Source organism: Bos javanicus, chromosome 1 (genome assembly GCF_032452875.1).
Source record: "Bos javanicus breed banteng chromosome 1, ARS-OSU_banteng_1.0, whole genome shotgun sequence".
NCBI classification, from domain to species: domain Eukaryota; kingdom Metazoa; phylum Chordata; class Mammalia; order Artiodactyla; family Bovidae; genus Bos; species Bos javanicus.
Window position 1 is genome coordinate 134574016 of NC_083868.1, and position 24593 is coordinate 134598608.

Here is a 24593-nt window from a genome sequence, read left to right on the forward strand (position 1 = left end):
CCTGGGCCATAGGGTCTGCCTCCAAGAGGTGGGGGAGCTTCCAGGGGCCATGGTGCAAGGTGGGGTCACTCAGCTCCACAGCAAAGAGGGTCCCAGAGCAAAGGCCTCCAGCGGCATGGGATTTCTTAATGGTGGAAAGTCAAGTTAGGGTCTGGCCCCAGCCAGGTAGGCCCACAGTGCCAAAGGCTACCAAGCAGATGCGCTGTAAACACTCCTGAGTCCCAGAGCCAAAGGCCGGCGGTGCTACTGGCTGGGCAGGCCCGGCCTCGCTAAAAATAGACGGGCCTTCAGGTCCAGCTCCCTGACCGTGGCCCAAGCAGGCTGCTCCCTGCACCCAGCCTCCTCCTCTCCCCCTCCCCTCTGCCAACAGGGCTAGAGCCAGGCTTCTAGAAGGTACAGAGATGTTAAGAGTTTCACTTCAGGCCAGAGAGGACGGTTAGGCTGATGTCCAGTGGGCAAGTTCCAAGTTCTTGTGGGGCCATAATGGGGCAGGGGTCCTGACCTCAACATCCTACACATCTCCCTCTAACGGAGGGAGCTGTCAACCTCCAAGCTCACTCGGGGAAAGAGTGGTGCCAAGGGCAAAACTCGGCCAATTTCGCCACATCTTGCAATGGAATCTGAAGCCCCCTTGCCGTTTCTCTTTTACTGCACTGACTCTCCCCGTTGACAGCACTGTGCGGTTTCTGTATTTGTCGCGGCTTTCTGAGATCTTCTGCGGACTGTCTCGGGGAGGCCCCCGGGATCGCGGGATGGGGCAGTGGCCGGCCGGCCGGCCGGGCCGGGAGGCAAGGGGCGCGGGGAGGGAGGCTCCGGAGCGCGGGCAGCCAGGGATTTCCTTTCAAAGGTGACTTAGAGTCGCTTCATAAGGGTAGCGCCCTCCCGGGAGGGCCCTAATGGCGAGTTTGGCAGAGTCAGCGAAACGCAGCGCCGCGGCCGGGCGGCGGGGAGCGCCCTCTCCCGCGCCCTCGCGGTCGGTCTCCCGCGCCGGGCAGCGGCGCGCACGGGCCATTTGCAGCGCAGGCAGGCTCGCGAGCGGCCGCCGCGCACCGGCCGGAGCGGGGGGCACCATGGAGCTGAAGAAGGACAGCAACGCCGTGTCCATCGACATGCTGCTGATCGTGCACTCGGAGAAGCGGCGCGCCGCTCAGGGCGCGCACTCGGACCGGCCGGCGGACCCGGGCGCGCCGCCGCAGCGCAGAGGAGGTAACCCGCGCTCGGGCCGGCCCCGGCCCCCGGCCCCTCGACCTCCTTGCCCCAGGGCCTGCCCGCCGAGGGGCGCCCCAGGCGCCCCCGGAACGAGGTCAGCGAGGCCGAACTGCTCCCCAAAGCTGGCTGCGCCTCAGCTCTGCGGCTCTGGCGTCCTGTGGCAACGCGTAGCCCCGTGATTGCCCCGGGTTGACTCCCCGTGCATGCCTGCGATGCTTCCGTCACCCCGGGAGCCAGTTTCCTCTTGGTCACTCTTTGAAGGGTGCAGATCAGGTTGGAAGATGCCCTGGAGGAAAAGGACCAGAGCTTCAGGCCTGAATCCTGCGTGCCCGAGGCCTGTTCCCCACGGGCCACATTGCAGGGCACAGGGGACCCCGGGGAATTCGTGTACTGAGTCAGACTTTGAGATGGGGCCCCCCTTGGTGTCCTCGCACAAATCATGGCCTCACTTCCTGAGCCCTCTCCCAGCTTCCAACAGTAGAAGGCGTGCAAGGTGTGAAAGGCACACAAGCTGGGGTGGCGTTAGGCTGCTCTCCCCACTTTGGCTTACCTATGATTCTAACTGTCCTGCAGACTTTCTGGGGAAGGTGATACTGGTAAAACAAAGCGACTGTTCCCAGAGTGGTTGTGGAAAGCAGGACCCTGGCCCCTGTACTCTCCTAGGATAGGAAACAATGTGAGAAGAGTAGAGAAGGATATTGTTAGAGGTTAAATTGGCCCCTCAGGCATCTGGGAGCCCCCCGTCCCTGTCTCTGAAGAAGCCCTCAGGAGCGCTTGAGGAGCCTGGTGTGCGGTGCACTAGACGGACTGTGCCCTGGCTCTTTGGGAGTGAAGTTTCACAGCCCTCAAGGTAAAACTTCTGCCTCCCGTCTCCCTTCCAGCTCCAGTGCTCCTCGAAGTCTGTCCCCAACTCTTCTGTCCCCACAGCCCCTGTGCACACTGAATACGTGCCTTCCACCCACCCTGCGGTAGCAGCGGGGCCATGGATGGCTCTGCCCCCCACCCCCACCCTGGGCCACGCAGGCTGCAGCTGCCCCTTAGCTCCTAGTGATGTCCAGGGGAGGCAGGCAGGGGAGAGAAAAGAGATGGTGGAGAGCTGAGAATGTTGACAGGCACCCAGTCTCCAGAGGATTTGAGGCCTAGCAGTTGTTTGGGTTCGTTGGTTCTGGTGTTCTCAGAGCTGCCCCTGGGAGAAGGGGACATGGCCTGTCTAGGGTATTTGTATTGAGGAAATTGACAGAGGCCGCTGGGCCTTCCTTGACAGAAATGTGGCTGCCCACTACTGCATGGACTGTGGTCCAGAGGGCCAGAGGCCCCCCACAAGGCACAGCTCCATGTCAGCCCATGAGTCCCCACCTCCCTCTCCTGCTCTGATCACATTTCTCCAAATGGTTCTGACACTAGAAAGAGGGTGGAGAACACAGAGAAAGCCCTGAGATGCCAGCGATGCGGACTGCTCAGTGAAGTGTCCAACACCGGGCACAAACCCTCCATGACGCCAGATCAATGCACTTCACACTCATGATCATGACTCAGAGAAAGAAGACCCCTGTTTCTTGAGCCCTCTCTGCTGATATGTCGCTCCAAGTATTTTCCTGACGAAAGTTTCTTCCAGACATTATAGAAGCACAGAGACCATGTCATTTATTGACAATCAGACAGTTGTGAGCTGGAGCAGAGGGAGAGCACACGGTCTCCAAGACCCGCTGGACAGCAGTGATGTCCAGGAGACCCCTAGCTAAGCCAGCACATGGGCCCGCTCCTCGGGACAAACCAAGGAGGAGAAACGCTGAACAAGACCAGCTTGTTCCAAGGCCTCCTGCTGGTGCACAAAAATCTAAAACACACCCCTCCCCCTCTTCCAGGTGTGTCTTGTCCTCTGGTCTGCTCCCGCTCCAGGGCCTGCCAGGCAGGGAATCCTCCTGGCTCTACAAAGGAGAGTCTGAACTCTGTGTCAGGAGAGCGAAGCTTGGTTACTTTCACGGGCAGAGAACCGACTGAGGGTGTGAGCAGGTGGCTTTCTGCTGTGTCCTTGTGGCAGAAAAGATTAAGAGGAACCAGGAGGCACGGAGTGTGTGTGCCGGGTATTGGGCTGCAAGGTGGCAGAGATGCCTTTTCCTTTTCTGCAGGGCTCTAGCACTTCCCCAGCCATTTCCTTAGAGCCGTGCTTCTCCAAAACACTCCTGGAAACCCTCAACTCCTGTTGCATATTCGCCATAGAGGAGGTAGCCTAAAGCTACCTGCACTAGGTCTGAAAAAGCTTCAATACCTCAGGATTTCTCCCCAAAGTCGATGGGACATGTGCTTTCCACTCCCTGGGTGTCAGTGAGGGTTCCAAGTGGTAGGTCCCAGATGCTGACTATGGAGGGCTCTGCAGAAGAGAAGGATGTCAAGAAAGGATTGGGGGCACTCAGAGTGGTGGAAAGGGCTGGAGATTCATATTGGAAGCTGAGCTTCCAGGAATATGGCCATAGGCTGCAGAGCAGGACTGGCCTGGTGAGGAGGCCTCTGCTGCCACCAAGGAGCCCTCGATGCTCCTTCCATGCCAGCAACTTGATTTTATCGCAGCTGCTTGCACTGCCAGAATATATGCCAGTTCTGTGCCAGGAACTCGACCTTGCAGCCACCACTTCCAGCCACCGCCAGAAAGAGAGAGAGAGAGAGAAAGAACCACTTCCATTCCCTTCCCTGTTGCCTCACAGGTCCCAAGATGCAGTGAGACACAGGTGCATCTCAGCGGATGCCTCGGCCACTCAGGCTCCTTGCTCTAGCTGCAAGGGAGGCTGGGAGCGCAGACCACCGTCACTCTCAGTTCCCATAGAGATCTATCACTTTCCATCTTTGCCCACTCCCCACCCTACCTTAGGACTCTCAAAGTGGAAGAAGGTTCACCACACACAGAAATAGGCAGGCAAAATGAATGTCTTCTAGCAGATGAAGAATCTAGCAGATGTCTTCACAATAACGCTTCCATACTTATGCAGTGGAAACGTGGGCATGACAAAGAGGCATCTCCATTGTGAAAATTCTCCCTGAATGATCCTGATAACCAACCACCACCCCTGAAAATTACCATGGTAATATTTTTTTAATGTTTTAAATGTAGAGGGTTGCATTCATTCCTCTGAGCTCTTCTCATTTGTGGGCAGCCTCTCTCAGACCCCTAGAGAGCCACATTCCACCTTTAGCTCAGATCCATTCACAACTGGTGCACTTGATCTGAGTCTCCTTCCACAGAAGGCCTCATGCTGGTCTTTGTCACTTCACAGGACTTCAAGGCGTCGGGAATGGAATCCGGAGATGGCAGAAACTAGAAGGAAATGACCTACATGGTAAATTCTCTCATCTTCATTTTATTTTCTTTCCAATCTCTTGAATTCAACACATTGAAAAATGTCTATGAATGTTGGGTTTCACTTGTTTGATGACTAGCCTAGATGTCTAACCACTCAACAGTGGCTGTTCGTGACTCAGCCAGGCCTCTGGGGCCACTGTGACCCTGGAAGATTTCCCTTGGCATCAGGTCCCCCAGTTTCCTGGAGGCTGTTGTGGGGGGCAATGCTATCAACTTGAGCACCCACTTGTTCACTGGCTGAGCTATAAAGAAAACCTTGGCATTGTTTGGGATAGTGGATTTGGGTGTGTCCCCAGGGGAGGGGCTTCCCAGGTTATGCAGGGCATCTATCTTTTAAAAATATTTCTAAACAGGGAAAACAGTGGCCTGCCTTGGGTGGTGTTACTCAAGGCCTGGGAAGATGCCAGTCCAGGGTTCTGTGGCTCCTGGCCTGGAACCCAGAATACAATAAGATCTGAGAGAAATCCCAGCTTCCAAAGCTACCTCTTTACAGTGCCAGGCATCAGTCACCCTGCAAGCCCAGGATTTCTCTGGCAGTACCATGCATGGACCATTATACTGGGCCTTATTCTGGCCCTCCTTGACTCATAAGCCCAGCCTCCATGGACAAATACTGTGGAACTGCACTGTGGGCCTGTGAGAATTCTAGCAAGAATAAGACCTCCACTCCCAGAGCCCCAGTAGGGGACTCAGCCAGACCCTGACTATCTGAGCCCAGGATCAGACGACTGACTCATCAAATGCCAGTGGGAAGGACCCATCCCCCATGACCCTCCACAAATGGAGAAACAAGACCCCAAATGAACAGGACTGAGCACCTATGTTCTGCCATCCTTCTGACAGTAACAGAGGGAGAGGACGAACTTCTAAAAGTGAATTCATTCATTCATTCCCTCAGTAAAGGTGTACAGTGATTGCTTGGTTCTGGGAAGTGTTCCAGTTGTTGGAGATGAAACTGAATGGAATAGTCAGGAATGCCTACCCTCCTGGGGCCATGTTAGAATGACTGCATCATAATGCCGTTCACCACAGCCAAGTCTCAGCACCCTGGAGGTGAAGAGCTTGTCTGTGTCCCCTGTGCTATGCATGGAGATAACTTATCCTCAAGACACCCTCCCCCAACCAGGGACCATCTTCGGAGTCCTGGCTGATGGGCTTGCATGCATAGGATGTCTTCCTTATCCTTGAGGTGGGACCATCAGGTGGGAGACACACCAGTTCTAGCTCTACCTAAACGGACAGCTAAGTTAGCAAAACTGTGCTGTGGGTTCATGAGAAGCAGAAAAAGAATCAGACCTCCAAGAGACCTGACAGCCTCAGAAGCACATAGCAGCCCATGCAAGCGGGCATGCCCCACCAGTGTGCGGGTGGATGGAGGGCAAGTGGGTCGTGTAGGAGGAAAAACACACCCCGTCTTGGTTTGTTACAGCTCCTACTTCACCTGAGTTGTTGGAAATCCATCTTATGGCTTCTTGGGCATGTTGTTACACTAGAAGAGGTTTGAAGTATACTGAATTCATCCCCTTTTTACCATCTTCAGGGTTCCTGGTTTGGGGGAAGATTAGTGGAAAAACATAACAAAACACAAAAAGATATGGTAACTATTACAAGACTCTTCTTAAAGATGTGAAGTGGGTACTAGGTGCTAGTTAAGAAAGAGAATGCTTAAAGTAGTTCTTGCAAAATCACCCAAGAATTTTAAAAGAGTTTTAGGTAAATGCAGGGCTGGGGAGAGACTGCACAGAGGCCTTGAGCCCGGGAAAGGGGATTCCACCACTCTGCCAACATATGTAATTTAAAATTCACTTGAAGTAAAATTTTATTCATTTTTTCAAGTGGCATGCTTGTATGCAAGCAGAAGTTAAATCTACAGCTTCTTTCTGCGTTTTCTGACGGTGAGGTCCTGGGTACATACTTGCCTGGCTGGTGCTCAGGTCACCCAGCCCTGGTGACCAGAATGGTGCCCAGCCCTGGAAACTGGACGGCTTTCACCTGAGAAGGAAGCAGCTGCTGGCTTGTACTGGGTGGAGGGTGCACAAATGTGGATGAACACGCTGTTGGTCCCCCCTCTTGCTACTCATGCACTCCTCTGGCTGGGGTGCTGGCAGGATGGGGGCAGCCCAAGTGCTCCACACTTTTCTGAGCAGCAGGTGTTTGGGCTGAGCCATCAGCTTGCCCAGCAACGGGCTTCCCCTGCTGTGATTGGCTGCTTTCCTTGGTCCTGGCTGAAGTCTGCCTAGCAGCACAGGGACTAATGCCCCACAGCCACAGGGAAACCAGTTGTGCAGCCATGACTATAAATACCCTTACAGCAGCTATGCCAGCCAATCATCCTCCTTGAGGATTCCCTTCCCAGATCCTGTTTCCTCCACCCTCCAGCCTAGCGAAGATTACAGCCAGCTGTGCCCACAGGAGGTGGCCTCTTTGTCCTCGCCTGGGTCTGGCCTGGAGCTCCAGCCTAGCACATACTGCTTCACCCTGAGTTGGCACACACAGGCACCCTGACCCTTGCCCAACTGACCAACCTCAGCCTTCATGGGGCTAACTGACCTGGTTGGGCCTGCTACAGAGAAGCCTAGAGAGAGTGAGCTTCCCCGGGCAAGACCCACCCCCCACAAGGAGGATAGCAATCCAGTTCAGCTCAGTGAGCCACCCACCCACCGTGACCGGCTTCTGCCTGACCCAAGGCGTGGAAATGCTGAGTGGCAGCTCTGGTTAGGTATACAAGCGATGACATATGAACAGAGCCAAATCGCGCCAGTGCTCCCGAGGCATACTTGCAACTGTGCCAGTGGTCACTTCCAGGGACAGGCCCAACAGCCTTTTTGCAGCTCAGCAGGAGGCCAGGGGAGAAGATGGCAGGCCGGGGTGGTAGTGGCCCTTCCCTAGCCTCATCCCTGCCCCTCTGAAGCAGAGGTTCAAGGGCAAGACCAGACCACCACAGCTGCCATACATGTGCAGCAGAGATGGAGGGGAGGCGGTGCTTCCCACAGGAGGGGCAGGGGGCACCCTGCCATGGTCTATGGCAGGAGCTGGGCATGTCTCCATAGCAGCCTGACTCCACTAGGCTCTGAGCATGGCTCTGTGTCCCAGGGACACGAATATCACTAATGCATGGCAGGTGCCCTGCAAATGTTGGTGAACCTGAACCAAACTGCAAGCACCCCAACTCTGAAGCTATAGTAGGAGCAGGGTACCCTCCATTCCTCTCAGAGAGAGGCAGGAGGCTGAGCTCGGACTCAGGAGACTTGGGTTCAAGCCCGGGGTCTCACCTGGCCATGGGGTCTTTGGCAAAACGTTAACCAAAGTTAGTCAAAGCCATGGGCCCATGATTGAGGTAAGAGCCTTCCAGGCTGCTCCGTAGAAAGGTGTGGAGATCAGGGAGGCCTCACACTGTGCTATGGAAACTGGCCTGGCTGCACCAAAGTCAGGAACGGTGGTCACTTAGCCCATGGGAGACGTGCCCAGCTTTTAGAAGAGAAACTAACCTCTGCTGGCCCCCGCTGGGAGTGAGAGGCTGTGTACACGGGCTCCTAGGCGCTTGCCTCTGTGTTCAGATATAAGATTCTACTGATTCACACGTGTTGATACCCAGCCTGGCAACTCTCTGCTCTGCCCAGGGAAAATTCCATCCTACTCTGGGCCCCATGGTCACTGCATGCCCCTCTTGTCTTCCCTCAACAGGAAACCTGGTGGAGAAGCAGCATGCCCAGCAGACCCAGGTCATCACTTCCTACGACAACCAAGGTAAGGTTCCGCCACTACCTGTCCCCTCTCCCCCAGCTCCTGTGTGCCCAGATCTGCTGTCCTGGCCAGAGAGAGTGGGGTCAGAGCACAGACTGTGGAGAGCAGGGCCCTCTCTGCCCCGGAGATGCTGGAGCAACCTTCCCTCCCCACATCCCATGGTAAACAGTGAGAGGCTGGCCGTGTCCTGGGATAGAGCAATGAAGTCCTTGGGCCACAGAATCCGCTGCTGTCATCATCATCACCCTGGTTGTCATCACTTTCGCTGAGTGCTAACCTCACGTCAGGCACCCTGCCAGGCCACGTACATGGTCATTCTCATGTGGGTTATGCCTCACAACAGTCATATTTGATCGGTACTGTTACTGTCCTCATTTTACAGATGAGTAAACCAAGGCTTAGAAAGGTGGTCTTCTGTCCAAGATTGCAAGGCCAGCAAAAGTCAGAGCTGGAGTACTCCGTTCCCAGCACCATCCCCGCCCCCCACCACCCCAACCACCATCAAGACCTCAGCTGTCGCTCCTCTCACAGCACTGCTTCTACAGCCACCCTGGGACCCGGCTCCCCTCGCCAGGCCTCCCTCCTTCCGAGTCACGGCGGTTCCCTGGCCTCTCCCCCAGAGATGGAGCCCTCCTGGACAGGGCCCTCCACCCTGGGACAAGTTTAACTCAGCAGTGGGGATTCAGAGGGCCCTTCCTTAGGAATCCTCACTTTGCTGGACGGATCCTCCCAGAGGGGAGGGCAGGCGAGGGCGTCCGCTGCTAACTCTGCAGGAGACTAGATCTGAGAGCACCTCAGGGTGGAGGCAGGGTGGCTCACAGCTACAACTGGAGGAGAAGCCAGGTTAGAGCCCCACCCAACGTCCACTCCCCCACTCACTCACCTCCCCTCCCTGCAGCCGTGGCTTTCTGCTCTGGATTGAAGGGCCTGGGGCCTGAGAGCTCTCATAGACTTGGACCTAAGACGTCACTGCCGGTGCCCTCAGTGCTCATGTTCTAACTCATAAGGCTATGTCCAGAAGGCGGTGAGGAGGAAACCCTGGAGGACTCAGAGGTCCTCGGGGAATTGCTCTGTAACACCAGCTACCTCAGCATCCCCAAGGATAGATGCTGGCAGACAGTGAAGAAAGGCCTGCCAGCTCAAGTTCCAGCAGGAAGTGGCTAGTTCTTCTTGCAGGCTAGGTCAGCATCCATTTAGGGCAGGATTCCTGGGACAATGGCTCCAGGACAAACCCAAGGTCACTCAGTGGGCCCACCTCAACCTGTTACCCCTCTGAGCACTACAGAGACAATCCTGGGCCCCCACTTCTCTGAAATGGACTAGCAGCAAGCAGCTCACCCCAAATAAGAGTGAGTGACATAAGAGTAAGTGACACCCCACTGAAATGAGTGTGGATTCAGTTCAGTTCAGTCGCTCAGTCGTGTCCGACTCTTTGCCACCCGATGGACTGCAGCACTGAGTGTGAATTAGCAACTATTTATCTTACTTAGTTCTGGCCATACCCCCTTGTGGGGTCATGATATTATCCCTGTTTACAGAGGAGGAAACTGAGGCTGAGGATGCTGTGGTCCCCAAGCAGGGTGCTCCTGCCAGACCTGTAGGATTGGACTAGTGAAATGGGGCCTTCCAGTTACCTTGCCTGTACCCCATACCCTGGCTCTTGTGGGCCACTCACATGCCTCCTCCCAGGATCTGAGGCTTTCAGAGGTGGCCTTGGACAAGGTCCACTGAAGATCGGGATGGAATGGGCCCTCCAGGTCTTATGGAAGCCTGGACCACAGTGAGGGAGAGGCTGCCCTGCTCTGGGGCTGCGGCAAAGTCCCCACTCATGCTGATCCATTCATTTCACAAAAAGCACATCTGGATGATGGCACTGGGGATCCATCAGAGAACACAACAGACAAGGTTCCCTCCCTGTGAAGCTGACAACTGGTGAGAGAAACTGATGAACCTGACTAGAAAAATGCAAGGTGTCAGATAAGGTTGGGGGAGAAAATAAAGCAGGAAGGGGCATGTAGGGGGAAGTCACACAGCTGAGTATTCATTTCTGGTGGCTGCTGTGACACATAATCTCAAACTCGGTGGCTTAACACAAATGTATTTATTCTCTTCAATGGGCTTCTCAGGTGGCTCAGTGGTAAAGAATCCACATGTAATGCAGGAGATCTGGGTTCAATTCCTGGTTCTGGAAGATCCCCTGGAGAAGGAAATGGCAATCCATTCCAGTATTCTTGCCTGGGAAATCCCACAGACAGAGGAGCCTGGCAGGCCACAGTCCATGGGGTCACAAAGAGTCGGACATGACTTAGCAACTACAACGATATTCTCTTCAACAGTTCTGAGACTACAAATCCCATAACAGTCTCACTGGGCCAATCAGTCTCTTGGTCAGCATCAGGTTCCTTTTGGAGGTTCTGGGCGATAATCTTTTCCTTGACTCTGCTGGCTTCTAGAGGCTGCTGGCACTTGTGGATTTGTGGCTGCATCACGCCAGTCTCTGCTTCCATCGTCACATTGCATTCTCTCTGTAAAGTAGTTCTATCCCGCTCTGTTTTATAATAATCCTGGTGGTGGCACTGGGCCCACCCAGATAATCAGGATCACCTTTCTATCACGAGATCCTTAACTGAACCACATTTGCAGACTCCCCTTTGCCGTAGAAGGTAACATTCACAGGTTCCCAAATTAGGACATGGATATCTTTGAGGGCCATCATGCAGCTACCACAGGGAACAATTTAAAATAGAGTGGTTGAGAAAGGCATCCCTGAGGTGACATTTGAGTAAGGGAGGTGATGAAGGAGCAGGTCACGCGGCCTCTGGGGATGAGCTCCCAGCAGAAGGGGTGGTAACTTTATGCAACAGGTGACAGAATGATCATGGGAATCTTGGATCTTCACACGGAAGAGGTCTTTGCAAGATTCATCTGTGACAGGCCTGATGAGAGGGGAGTGATTATAGAAGCCACAGTGACCTCAGGCCCCAAAAGTTACTCTTTGCAAATCAGATTTCTGTTGAGGCCTCCTTCCTGGTCACCTACCCTCATCCCCAGGCAGACTGCCTGTGCCTTCTTTGATCAGGGCTGCACTAGGCTCCAACTGCCGTGTTTCCAGACCTGGGACATCCCTGGTGAGCTCCATTCTGCAGAAAGAATCATGAATGGCCCTGGGTTTTCAAGAGCCCCATGGAAGCCAGGGTCAGTCAGGCTGCAGGAGACAGCCTTGATCACACCTCTTGGCTGGTGCCCTGTGGCCTTGGCCCTGAGCTCTGGCACACTCGCAGTCACCCCACAGCTAGAGCTGCTGCTCAGGGCTTCCACCCTGAGTCAGACTGTACCTGGTGCGGCATCTGCAGAGCTGGACTGTCGCCATCATCAGTCAGCTTGCTGTTCCCAGGGTGTCAGAGCTTACACTTCCTGCACTAATGCTGACTACCACACTCTGGGCAGAAACCTCTGAACACCCAGCCCAGGGCTGTTTAAGAGTTGGGTTTTTTTAGAAACACTTTAGCTGAGATTTTCTAACTCAGCTACTGCAGGAAAAATTCGAAGGCAGAGAATCCAGGTTGTAAAGGTGACAGCCAGTTATGGACAGAGTTAAGGAGCGTCTTAAGTCAATGATGACAAATATCTGACATGAATGCCGTACCACCACCCCCTGCCCCAGCACACACACAAATACACCCACGCATGTATGCATACACACACTCACATTCATATACACACGCACACACCTGACAGTCTTTGCTAATTGATAAGCGCTCCAGGCAGCCACTTCCAATCAGTCAGAGTTAATGAACAACACAAAATCTGTTTGCCATCTCTGTATTAGATGTTCAGAGCAAATTAGGTCTTCAGACAAAGCCTGATTCAAACCCGCAGAGACCTGGAGAGAAGCTGTTGGGTGAGAGGACTCTCCTGATGGGGTAGAAGGCTAGGCCTGCCTGCTGCATTGCCACATCTCTGGGGGTGGGAACAGGGTCTGGCAATCACTTCTCAGGTGTAGCAGAAAATAACCCCTAATATGCTTTTACTAAGACAGCCAAAGTTTCAGCTTCACAAAATGCTGTTTCAGTGATAGCTGGTGGAACTGGGAAGCGGTAACATGAGAAAGTCTGGGGCAGGTGATCCAAAATCCCAGGAAGGCCTCCTTTGGGTATACTTGTGACTAAGATTAGCATCATGGTATCTGACTGTGCCTAGGGCTTAGATCTCACTTTAAAGTTTGTCCAAATGATATTCTACTTTTTATCATTGGCAAATTAATGTTTTCTTTAAAGTAAGAGTTTTGTTTGGTAAGGAATGTTGTACTTGGCAAACTCTTAGCACTTCACACCTTTAGGAAGCACGGGGTGATACTGCAACCATGCTCACTGGGGATAGTGTGCCCAGGTCCAGGACCGTTTGGAGCAGAGAAGCCTCCCAGAAGTGCCCTTGCACACCTGTGAATGAGAGCAAGAATCACACCCATCAGGGAGGCCGGGAGCTTTGCTATTCTCTTCAAGGGAGTGACAATTAATAGCACCACTTGGGGCAGAGCCAGGAGGGGGCCTCAGGAAAATGTCAGATCCCGGGAGGGGGGGCCAGGGAGAGGCGAGGCAGTTCAGGAAGGGAGAGGTGAGAAGGGGTGACTGATGCATGAAGGGGTGACTGGCTAGTGAGCTTCCAGCCAGGCGAGTGCCCAGTGGGAGACCACCTCAGCACCCACCTCGGAAAGGGCTTATAGAGTTTTGATTTTCAGCTCACTCATTCTCTGACATAGCAACATGGCTGGATAGGAGTGGTTGGAAGTACCTGGACATTAGGAGAAGTTTGGGAAAGAGGTTTGTTGTTGAGCCCTGGTAGTTCAGCTGGTAAAGAATCCACCTACAATGCAGGAGACCCCAGTTCATATTCCTGGGTCCGGAAGATCCCCTGGAGAAAGGATAGGCTACCCTTTCCAGTATTCTTGGGCTTCCCTGGTGGCTCAGCTAGTAAAGAATCCTCCTGCAATGCAGGAGACCTGAGTTCGATCCTTGGGTTTGGAAGATTCTCCTGGATAAGGGAACAGCTACTCACTCCAGGATTCTGGGCTGGAGAATTCCATGGACTGTATAGTCCATGGGGTCACAAAGAGTCAAACACGACTGAGCAATTTTCACTTTCAAACCAATAGTCAGGTCAGCTTTGCAGCTTCTCTGTACTTCTAGAGACTGTTGCAGCCCAGCGTTTTCCAAATTTTGTTTGACGAAATAATGCTGGGTCAAGTAGACTTCTGCAGAACTTCTCAGCTCGTTGTGTGATGCGACCTACAAAAGGGGAGGAAGTGGCCATTTTTCTCAAATCCTTTTTGTTATAAAACATCTAGTGGGCAAGTATAGCTTGGCACCCACTTTGAAGACCAGCTCTGAGTGTTCGGGGGAGAAAGCGGAAAGGCAGTGGTGAGTAGACCCCTGCCCCGGGCATTGTGGGAAGACACACAGCCGTCATTTGCTGCCCATGGCGATGGTAGCAGATCCTCTGACCAGAGCTGAATGATGCTTTGAACTCTGAAACACTTAACATCCTAATTGTCAAGTCACAGGCTGATTTTCTCTGCCAGTGAATGTGCTAGAAACTACAGTCAAAATGAATGTTAACCCCTTCAAAGTAATCCCTTGGAGGCCACTTTGTACCTTTTAAACTTGTTTAAGAATTACTTTCCTTAACACGCAGAGCAAGGTTATGAGCTACACAAGAAAGTCAGTATTGTTATTCTGTGAAAACACATTTAGCAGGCAAAGGATTAGTAAATGGAGTTCTTATGAAATCAATAAGGAAAAAAATACCACATCAGTAGGTAAATAAGCAATTCACAAAATAAGTTTAAAACGGCAAATAAAATACTATACTGAAAAAAAAATACAATACTGAAAACTTAATAAATACACAAAAACAGTGAGATGTCACTATTCATTGATTTTTTAAAAAACTTAAAGGATTAATGACAATCAAATGTCAAATTTTTGCAATACAAACCACCCCAAAATTCAGTTCCTTAAAACATTTAACAGCTCACAAGTTAACGGGTTGTCTGGATGTTCTTGTCTGAGCCACACCTGGCTGCCTGCAGGTCTTGGCTAGCCTCACCCCTGTGTGTGGTCAGTGGGAGGGCTGGCTGAAGATCAGCTGGTCCAGGGTGGCCTCACCTGCGATGGCTCTGCTCTGCTCCCTGTGGTCTCTTGCCCTCCGCAGGCTAGGTTAGGCACAGTTACATGGCAGTTGTGGCTGGAATCCCAAGAATGGAGTGGAAGCAGCAGAGTCTCTTGACATAGGTTCCAAGCCTGCACAGCATCATTTCATGCTAATTGGCCAGACTGCATCATCAGGCCAGCCCAAATGTGGGAAGGAATGAAAGACCTCTTTTTGGAAGGAAATACAAAGTATTGTAACCAATTTTGCCACTAAACACAGAAAGAGTGAGCAAAGTAGACACTCTCTTACACTGTTGAGAGAATCATAAAATCATTCAGGAGATTTTGCCAATATCTAACAAAAGCCTTAAAAATCTCCATACTCTTCAATACATGTTTAAGAATTTATTTGAAGAGACCGATTTGAAGAGTGTGTAAAGCAGTGTGTCAGAATGTTTGGGTTTCCCTGGTGGCTCAGTGGTAAAGAATCTGCCTGCCAACACAGAAGATGCAGGTTCATTTCCTGGGTCAGGAAGATCCCCTGGAGGAGGAGATGGCAACCCACTCCAGTATTCTTGCCAAGATAATCCCATGGACAGAGGAGCCTGGTGGGCTACAGTCTGTGGAGCCACAGAAGAATCAGACACAATTTAGCAACTAGACAACATCAGAATGTTCATCACATCATTGTTTAAATAGCAGAACATTTGGGAACTCTTAAATATCCAACAAACAGAAATTTCTTCTTATGATTATAAACCATCTGTAGAACAGAGTACTATGCAGCCATTTAAAATGACTTGTGATGATATTCAGTAACATGTAATGTAAAGACAAGTGAAGAAGGCAGGGTACAAAAACATGTTTATTATTATCCTGCTTTGCATTGTCACCTATTTTACATTGTTCTGTATCACATAAGTTCTGTTTTAATTCTACTTTTACTTTTGCATTTGATTGGTATTTTTAAATTTTTATTTTAATTTCAATTAGCATACAGTATTGGATTTTCTGGTGTGCAGTTCTATGTGTTTTAACACATGCTCAGATTCATGATACCACCACCACAATCAGAATACAAAGCAGTTCTGTCACCCCCAAAATTCCCTTGTACAGACTCTTTGTATAGATTCACATCCTCCCGTCACTCCTAAGAGTATTGTTGAGAAGTATCGCTTGACATGGCTGTACCAAAAGGTGTTTATCCATTCACCCACTGAAGGACATTTAGATGTTTCCAGTTTGGGGTAATTATGAATAAAGCTTCTATAAGCATTTGTGTACATGTTTTTGTGTGAATGTAAAGAGTCTCATTTCTCTGGGATAAAAGCACAAAAGTATACTTGTTGAGTCATATGTTAAGTACATGTTTTGTTTTTTTAAGAAACTGCTAAACAATTTTCCAGAATGGCTGCATCATTTTACAATATCACCAGCATCTGTGAGGGATCTAGTTTCTCTTCAACCTTATCAGCATATAGCATTATCATTATTTTTTATTATTGCTCTTCTAATAGATGTAGTATCTCATTCTGTTTTCAGTTTGCATTTTCCTAATGGTTAATCATGTTGAACTCTTATTTAGTGAGATATCCATTATTTTACCCGTTTTCTAATTGGATTGTCTTTGCACTTTTGTAAAAAATCAATTTGCCGTATTTGTGTGGGTCTATTTCTTAATTCTATTATGTTCCATTGAGCTATATATCTATCACTTTGTCAATATCACACTGTGTGATTACTGTAGCTTTATAGAACATCTTAAAATCCATTGGTGTTCTCCTATCTTTTTCTCAAAATTAACTTGATTTTTCTAGTTGCAATATCTTTCTATCTAAATTTTAGAATCATCTGGCCTATATTTACAATCTACAAAATTCCTCCAAGGAGTTTAATTGAAATTGCATGAAATCTATAGATGAATTGCCAATTTGACAATACTGAGTCTTCCAGTTCATGAACATAACATATTTCCCTGTGTATTTAGTCAGTCGGTTCAGTCCCTCAGTAAGGTCTGACTCTTTGTGACCCCATGGACTGCAGCATGCCAGGCTTCCCTGTCCATCACCGACTCCCGGAGCTTGCTCAAACTCATATCCATCAGGTCAGTGATGCCATCCAACCATCTCATCCTCTGTCGTCCCCTTCTCCTCCTGCCTTCAATCTTTCCCAGCACCAAGGTCTTTTCCAATGAATTTAAGTCTGCTTTAATTTGTTTGATCATATTTTTTAGTTTTCAGCATAAAATTCCTGCATTTTTTTAAAGATTTACACTTAACTGTTTCATTTTTTGGAGCCTTGGGAAATAGTAATTTTAAAACTCAATTTCTAATCATTTATTGTCAACATAAATATAATTGATTTTGAGGTGCTGACCTTGTATCCTGTGACCATTCTTAAACTTACTTTTTAGTTCTAGGAAATTCTTGTGTAGGTTATTTGGGATTTTTCCATGTAGACAGACATGTCACCTGTGAATAGGAGAGCTTCACTTCTTTCTTTGTAATCTATATGACTTTTCTTTCTTTCTCTTTTATTTCTATTATTTCACTGGGCAGAACTTCAGTACAGTGTTCATTAGGAACAGTGAGAGTGGCTATCCATGCCTTGTTCCAAATCCCTGGGGGGGAAGATTTACACTTTTCACCATTAAATATCCGGTTAGCTCTAGGTTTTTGGTAGGTGCCCTTTTCCAGATTAAGAAGCTTCCTTCTGTTCCTAGTTTCTTGAGAGGTTTGTTGAGTGGATATTAAATTTTGTCAAATGCTTTTTCTGTATCAATTGATATGATCATGTGAGTCTTCTTTAGCCTGCTAATATGATGAATTACAATCACTGATTTTTTCAAATATTGAGCTAACCTTGCATTCCCAAAGTGGTATATTATTCTTTTACTATACTGCTGGATTTAATTTTCTAATATTTTGTTGAGAATTTTTATGTTTATGTTTACAAGGGATATTGAATCTATAGTATTCTTTTCTTATACTGTCTTTGTCTGGTTTGGGAATCAGATTAATGATGGCCTCATAAAATACATATGAAGTATTTGCTGCTCTTCTATTTTCTGAAGGATCTTGTGCAAAATTGAAAATTAAACTACTATGACAGTTTTGTTAGAATTTGCCAGTGAAACCTTCTGGACCTGGTTTGGGTTTGCTTTTTGTTTGTTTTTGAAAAATTTTGAACTACAAGCTTAGTTTTAAAAATACATATGGGAAATTTCAGGTTATTACTCCTTCAGTGAGTTTTGATAGTTTATAGCTTTCAAGGAAATGGTCCATTTCAGTGGCAGAAATTACCTGTATAGAGTTATTTTACTATTCCTCATTATTCTTTTAGTATACATGGGATCTAGAGTGATAGCCCTCATTTAATTCCTGTATTGGCATCTTGATCCTGATTTGTGTCTTGTCTCTTTTTATTTGGCCACTCTAGTTAGAGGTTTATCAATTTTACTGATTTTTTCAATGAACCAGCTCTTGGTTGTGTGGATTATTCTGTCATTATTTCTTCGAATATTTTTCTGCATCACACTGTTTCTTCTCTATTTCTGGGATCTCAGTAACAGGAGTGTCAAATCTTCAGGTACCATCCCACAGGTTCTGTTCACTGTTTCCCTCTGTTGTTCTTGTTGAGTAATTCTATTGCTCTCTGTTCAAGTTCACTGACTCTTTTTTTGGTCATCTCTACTTTGCTATTGAGTCTATGCAGGTCTTTTTTAAATAATTGTATTTTTCAGTTCTAAAATTCTTATTTGTTTCTTCTTTTTATCTTCCAAGTTTTGCTAGTACTTTGTGCCTTTTCAGTTATTTCAAGACTATTTACCTCACTTTTTAGAGCATGGTCATCATGGCTGTTTTAAAATCTCTGGCTGATAATTCCAAAATCTGTGTCACCGTCAGGTTAGCATCTATTTATTTTCTTTTCCTTTTTAAGTTGATGTTTTCCAGGATCCCTCTATACTGAGTAACAGTATTTTAGCCTTTGCCAGGTCTGCACCGCACATGCACCTCACAGCAGCCAATCAAGCCATTGTTTTATACCGTAGTTTAGTTCTCAAAGACTGTGGTATCATGTTTAGGATGAGCACGTGCACAATGTGAATGAGATCCATTCATGTAGAGGTGACCTCAGGAGTTCATCCATAACTTTATGGAATTGCTCTCTTGATTCCCTCCTCTTTACAACCCACTTGCCAGTCCTCCAGCCCTAAATCTTGGGACTTTAGCTTTCCTACTCTTCTGGGTGCATCTCTGTGTCTGCATCTGGAAACAACCAGTAGAGAACAGAGAGAGGGAAAGAAATCAATGAGTATTTTCCCCTACACTATTGGGAATCACAGCTTCACTGGTAACCACCTCCCTTACAAAGACTTAGGTGTCTGTTGGGCCACCAAACTCACTGCTGTACTGATGCCAGCAGAATTTCCCTGGGGGCTGAGTCAGGAGATGAAAGAAAAAAGGGAAAAAACAAGAGAGGGTTTCCTCCACTATGACTCTTCGAGTTCTCCTTTCTCACTCCACAAGCCAAAAGAAAGAGCTTCTCTTGGAGCACTTTTTCTCTGCATCCACTGTGCCCTTATGCATTTGGGTCTGCCTTTGAGTCCAGTCTAGGTAATGCCATAGGGGAAGGGAATGGTCAACTCTGCCAATTTGATGATGCTTTAAATTCTAATCTTCTTCCCCAGTTTGCCTTCTAGCATTTGCTTTGAAGCGTCCTCAAACAGTCGGTCTATTCATTCTTTCCAGTGCATTGAGTGCGAGAGACACGGTGGAAGTTGTTTACCCCATCCTGCCCAGATCTGGAAACTGTCTGCTTATTTCTTGCTTTGGGGTTTTGTAAACAAAAATTATCCGCATATTGAAAAGAAAGGTCTACAACCAATTGTGTGCTGTTATTCAAACATCCATCATGAGACATTGCACCCTTTTCTGGCAGCGTCTGGCTGAGAATATTATCTATTCCTTTGCAGGAACACAGCTGACTGTGGAGGTCCACCCTCGGGATGCCATGCCCCAACTCTTCAAGAAGTTTTCCTTAGCTAAACGTACGTGCGTACAGGGCTGCTCATGTTTGGAGGGGTGGCACGGAGGGCTGGGGCAGCTGGAAGGGCCAGAGCCCAACCCGGGGAACCTTCTGGGGGAAGGAGGAGTGACCTGAGCCTACACACAGGGAACCAGCAGAGCCATGGCAGCTTCACCCTGGGACACGCTCTTCTCCACACTCAATAACCCCTGTTCTTGGGTCACACAAGGCATTTAGCTAAACGCGAATTTCATCACAAGAATTTTGTTGTTCTTAGACGCCGTGTATTGACTGCTTAAAAAGTGGTATGCACTGTCCATAAGCACTGTACACTCAATAGGTTTTTAACTCTTTGTTATTCACCAGTATTAGCCCTACTTTTTAGATCAGCAAAGGCTCAGAAATGTGAGATAACTGCCTGTCTCCTGATTAGGAAGCAGATCAGAACCCAGGTCCAAATGAAGCCCATGCCCTTACACTGTGCTTGGCTGCCTTCCGTGCTCTGCGCACGGGCCCAGACCCAGGCCTGCGACATCTCCACTGCTCCCTTCATGGTCCTTACCCTGTATCTGTCCATCTTGGGGCTACACAGGGGCCTGGGGAAACTCCAGCCAAGGAACAGAAGCTGCAGAACAGCCCAGGCTGACGTGCACTGCACGTCCACTTGCGGGGTGGGGAGCCGCAGTGCAGGTCCCCAAGGGCTGCCTGGTCCTACAGACCTCAGCAGCCAGGAGATCGGGAGGGCAGGCCCTGGGAGTCAGCTAGCTGGGTCAGATCTCAGCTGTGGGACCTCAGGTAAGTAGCTTAACCTCTCTTTTGTACTCAACTTCCTTATGTACAAAAGGAGGAAAATGATTCAAGGTCCCTCAAAGGATTGCTGTGAGGTTACGTGAGACAGTCAATAAAGCACAAGCCAGGCAATAGTTAAGTACACAAAAAATCTGGCTACTATTTTGAACCCCTATCACTCTACCAAAGAATGTAGATGGAAACAAAATATGAACAGAAGAAAGACAAGGCCCACTGTTTCTCAGAATGACCTCCGTACATTTGCAACCTTCTATTTTTTTTTATTTATAGCCAACAATGACCTTCAAGAGCAAAGAATAACTTCCCTTGGCACCCCTATCCCCAGCTCCTCCTGGTTCCATCCAGGACCCACATCTTCCTGACCTGGTTTCAAATCAGCAAGAAATTATCTCCTGTTGTTTATGGAGTCTAATGACAATTAGTGAGCATTCTGCCTTACTGGGCTTCCCTGGTGGCTCAGATGGTAAAGAATCTGCCTATAATGCAGGGGACCCGGGTTCAATCCCTGGGTCATGAAGATCCCCTGGAGGAGGGAATGTATCACTACCTACTCCAGTATTCTTGCCTGGAGAATTCCATGGACAGAGGAGCCTGGTGGGCTACAGTCTGTGGGGTCGCAAAGAGTCGGACATGACTAAGCGACTAACACACTCTCACACACACACACACACACTGCCTTAATAGTCTTGCATTTATAGATTTGATTGCCCTTGAACCTTCCTGAGGAATATTTCCCCTCTTTCCCCTCTCATGTCTGCTCATGATCAGTTCTCCTGAGATCATCTGGCAGTGTGAATTGACTGACACCCTCAGGATCTCCAGCTGTGGTCCAAGACAGCAGGAGCATCCAGTGTGGAGGCAGGAACAGGGACTCCAGGCCTGCTGAGTAATCCTAAGCCTCGATGTCCTAGAACATTCTTTCTCTGCTCACAGACTGAACTCCTCTTTCTTGTCATCCCCCATTGGCTCTGAGTCCTCCATATCTCACCAGAAAGCCCAGGGCAATCCTAGCAGTAGTTTGGTGGTGGGTGGGAATGAGAGCAGGAATACTGTGAGAGGGAGAGTGAAGATGAGGGGTCAGAACCACCACACAGAGAATCATCTGTGCTTGCCTTTCTATTTCTTCTGAAGTGTCTCTACTCCTGACCTTTGGGATATTGTAGGTTTACAAGTTGATAAAAATGGAAACACAAGACCCCGGCAGCCTGGAGGGAAAGATACCCATGGTAAGTTGCAAAGCCTTCTTGGGATTGTTTTCTGAGATTGGGTTAGCCTCATGAGCCAATCTGCAGTCAGTTGGAAATGGCTCCCTGGAGCAGTCCAGCTCCTTAGAGCTGGGTATCTGGGGCCATCTCGGGGCTCAGAGGACAAGACTATCATGATTGACTGGCAATATCTGCTATGGACACAGGTGGAGAAGTGAAAAGCTCACACACCAGATGTGATCCCAAAGCTAAAGCACAAACCCCACCAATAACAAGGCAGCCCATTATGGGAAACATTAGAACAGAATTCAGAATTGAATTAAGTTTTAAAGCAAGTGTCTGTAAGGTAGGAGGCATGTGAATCAACAGAGTGAGACAGGGGAAGAAATCCTGAAAGGGTGATGGACAGCCTGGGCTCAAATCCTAATTTTGTTCCTCACTCACCTTCCCATAAATAAGGCTGAGCACCAAAGAACTGATGCTTTCAAACTGTGATGTTGGAGAAGACTCTTGAGAGTCCCTTGGACAATGAAGAGATCAAACCAGTCATTCCTAAAGGAAATCAACCCTGACTATTTATTGGAAGGACTGATACTAAAGCTGAAGCTCCAATACTGGAAAAGACTCTGATGCAAGGAAAGATTGAGGGCAGGGAGTGACCAAAGATGAGATAGTTGGATGGCATCACCGACTCAATGGACATTTGAATTTGAGCAAGCTCTGGGAGATAGTGGAGGACAGAGGACAGAGGACAGAGTGCTTCAGTCCATGGGGTCACAAAGAGTCAGACACAACTGAGCAATAGCAACAACACCTTCCCTGTGCCTCAGTTTCCCCCTCAGTAGACCAGATGGCATCTAAGGCTTAGTACATTTTGTTACTTCTTCCTAATGTTTTGCTTTAAAATGAGAATAATTTAGTTAATGCCACTGGTATTTTAAATGTATTTATGCAAAATCATATTCAAATCTTACATAATCTGCTCAAAAAGTAAATTTAATGAGGCATAAATCATTATGGGTATTTTTAATGTTCAGATATTGTAAAATGGAACCAAGAAAGGGTAAAACTAATAATAGGGTTTTCAGTCCCATTTTAGAAATGCCATCCTTCTTCGAAATGGGGGCAGGGGAGACCTCATTTGCAGAGCTGAAGCTTGTTAAACGTGTAAGTCCATTTCATATCCACTTAGGTCACCGTGACGGCCCTTGTCAGAGGTGCAGGAGCCACAGTCCATGGGGGGAGAGGACACTGAGATGGGGGGAGCTCAGCAGGGCCTACTGCTGCATCCCCATCCCTTCTGAGGGCCCAACTGGGTGAGGGCCCCATGGTGGACCACCCAGGATAGGCTCTGAGGTGATCTGAGTGATCAGAGGGGAGAAATCCCAGCTCTGGCATGAGACAGGTGAGCCATGATGGCACTGGGTTTCCAGGGAGCCTCTGGGTAAAACTGTGCAAGACAGAAGGCTGGAGGCAATCGGGGGAGGGGAGCCAGGGAAGGTCTTGGTCCTTGTAGAGGAGCAGAAAATGAAGAAAGAAGACGCTGGGTTGCTGAGCAAGGCCGCAGCCTCAAGTGGAGTTTGCACTGCCTGCCCACCCACCACACACCCTGCCTTCTCTTAGGACAGGAATAGCCTCAGATCCTGGTGTGTCAGAGGCTCCCCACCCTGCCCCATGTGAGGACTACTGCAGCGGGTTAGCAGGGACTGAGGGAGCAGACAGAGGTGGCCAAAGCCAATCTGAGCTTGAGAAGGAAGTAAAAGGCTTCGGTCCTAACAGGAAGGGGCCCGCATCAGTGGGGACACGCAGAACAATCCATGTGGCCTGCTCCTGATGCTGAACTTGACTGGAGCCTGGGATCTCCTCTGTGGCTGGACAATGGCCAGCTCCCTAACCCGCTGGCAGTGCCTCACATGCAGTGCCAGCCCAGGGAGTGTTGCAGAGCAGCTTAGGCGAGAGCTGGTGGTGACACCTTGTCCCCACCAAGGAAGCCACTGCATCCATCTCAGTGAGAACAGCAGCTCTGCCTCCAAAACACTGTCTCCAACTCCTTTCCACTGTGACTTACAGCCCCGGTTCTGACTGCGCAGCCTCCGTGCTTGCTGCTCTGCTCCTCCTGGAGCTTGTGTACCTACTTAAAAACATTTAATAAATTATTCTTCTGCTTAAATTAAAAATAGAGGGGGCTGTCCTCAAAGGATGTGTGGGTTACATGCAGGAACAGCTCCGCACTGGGCACAGAGGTTTTATATCCCTGTTCTGTGCTTGCCTGCAAAGGACCCCCTCTTTGCACCCTTCCAGGGAGCAGAGCACCTCTAACCTTACCACGTGACCCACTATCTCATTCACTCCCCCAGGTACCCCACAGATACATGCTTGAGACCAGGCTACTGGATTCAGCAACTCCCAGTGAGGGAGATGTCGGCCAGCCATTCCAGGCCGTGTGTAGTCCCACCAGGCACTTTCCCCATCGCTCTGCTCCTCCCAGGCTTGCTGTCATGTCCTGTGGCCCCCAAAGCACCCCTCACTCACCGCCCCCTCCATCATGACATGGCAGAATGAGAGTTGACCCCCTGGAGGTGGGGGATCAGTGCCCCTTTGGCTCCATCCTCTTCCCACTCCCTCCCTGACCTCCCACCCAGGTTGCCTGACTTTGGTCAGCCTGGGCCTTGAATAAGAAAGACCCAGCCAAAACCCAGGCTCTTCTCTGGGCTGGGGCAGGGGTTTGCTGCCTGTCCATCCTTGGGTTGCTCTGACCATTGATCAGTTAGCTCTGCAGTAGCTATCTGAGTCTGCCCTGGGTCTGGACTCCCTCTGAGAAAGGCAGGACATGGGTGAGGGATTCTGAGACTCAGCCTCCCTTGGGGCCCCCCACCTTACCTTAGGCACCTGTTGCCAGAACTCTTAACTTTCTCATGGTGCATGCAGTCAGTCTCCAGCTGATCACGGGCAAGGGAAGAAGCCTGTCTGGGTGCCAGACGCACCTCACCGCATGGAGGCCCAAGTGGCCAAGAACCACCATGCCCTCCTCCAACACCCAGAGTGCCCTGCAGCACAGCCACCCGGGGCACCAAAGCCAGGGCATCAGGGGCC

General features: G+C 49.5%; 1 protein-coding gene and 1 long non-coding RNA gene across 2 annotated transcripts in view; one reads left to right on the forward strand and one right to left on the reverse strand.

Moving 5' to 3' along the window:
* Positions 1-975: 975 nt before the first annotated feature.
* The window catches only part of KY (kyphoscoliosis peptidase), a 46455-nt gene continuing 22837 nt past the window's right edge, over positions 976-24593 (forward strand). The window contains exons 1-5 of the mRNA XM_061421085.1: positions 976-1206; positions 4479-4541; positions 8249-8311; positions 19433-19507; positions 21459-21521. Coding sequence (XP_061277069.1) covers positions 1071-1206; positions 4479-4541; positions 8249-8311; positions 19433-19507; positions 21459-21521 — 400 coding nt within the window. The 5' untranslated portion in view covers positions 976-1070. The remainder of the gene's footprint in view (positions 1207-4478; positions 4542-8248; positions 8312-19432; positions 19508-21458; positions 21522-24593) is intronic.
* On the reverse strand, positions 1119-3670 carry LOC133249964 (uncharacterized). The gene is made up of 3 exons (XR_009737186.1): positions 3479-3670; positions 1760-1868; positions 1119-1495 (listed from the first exon to the last, which is right to left on the reverse strand). It is a non-coding gene; the product is annotated as an uncharacterized LOC133249964 (long non-coding RNA).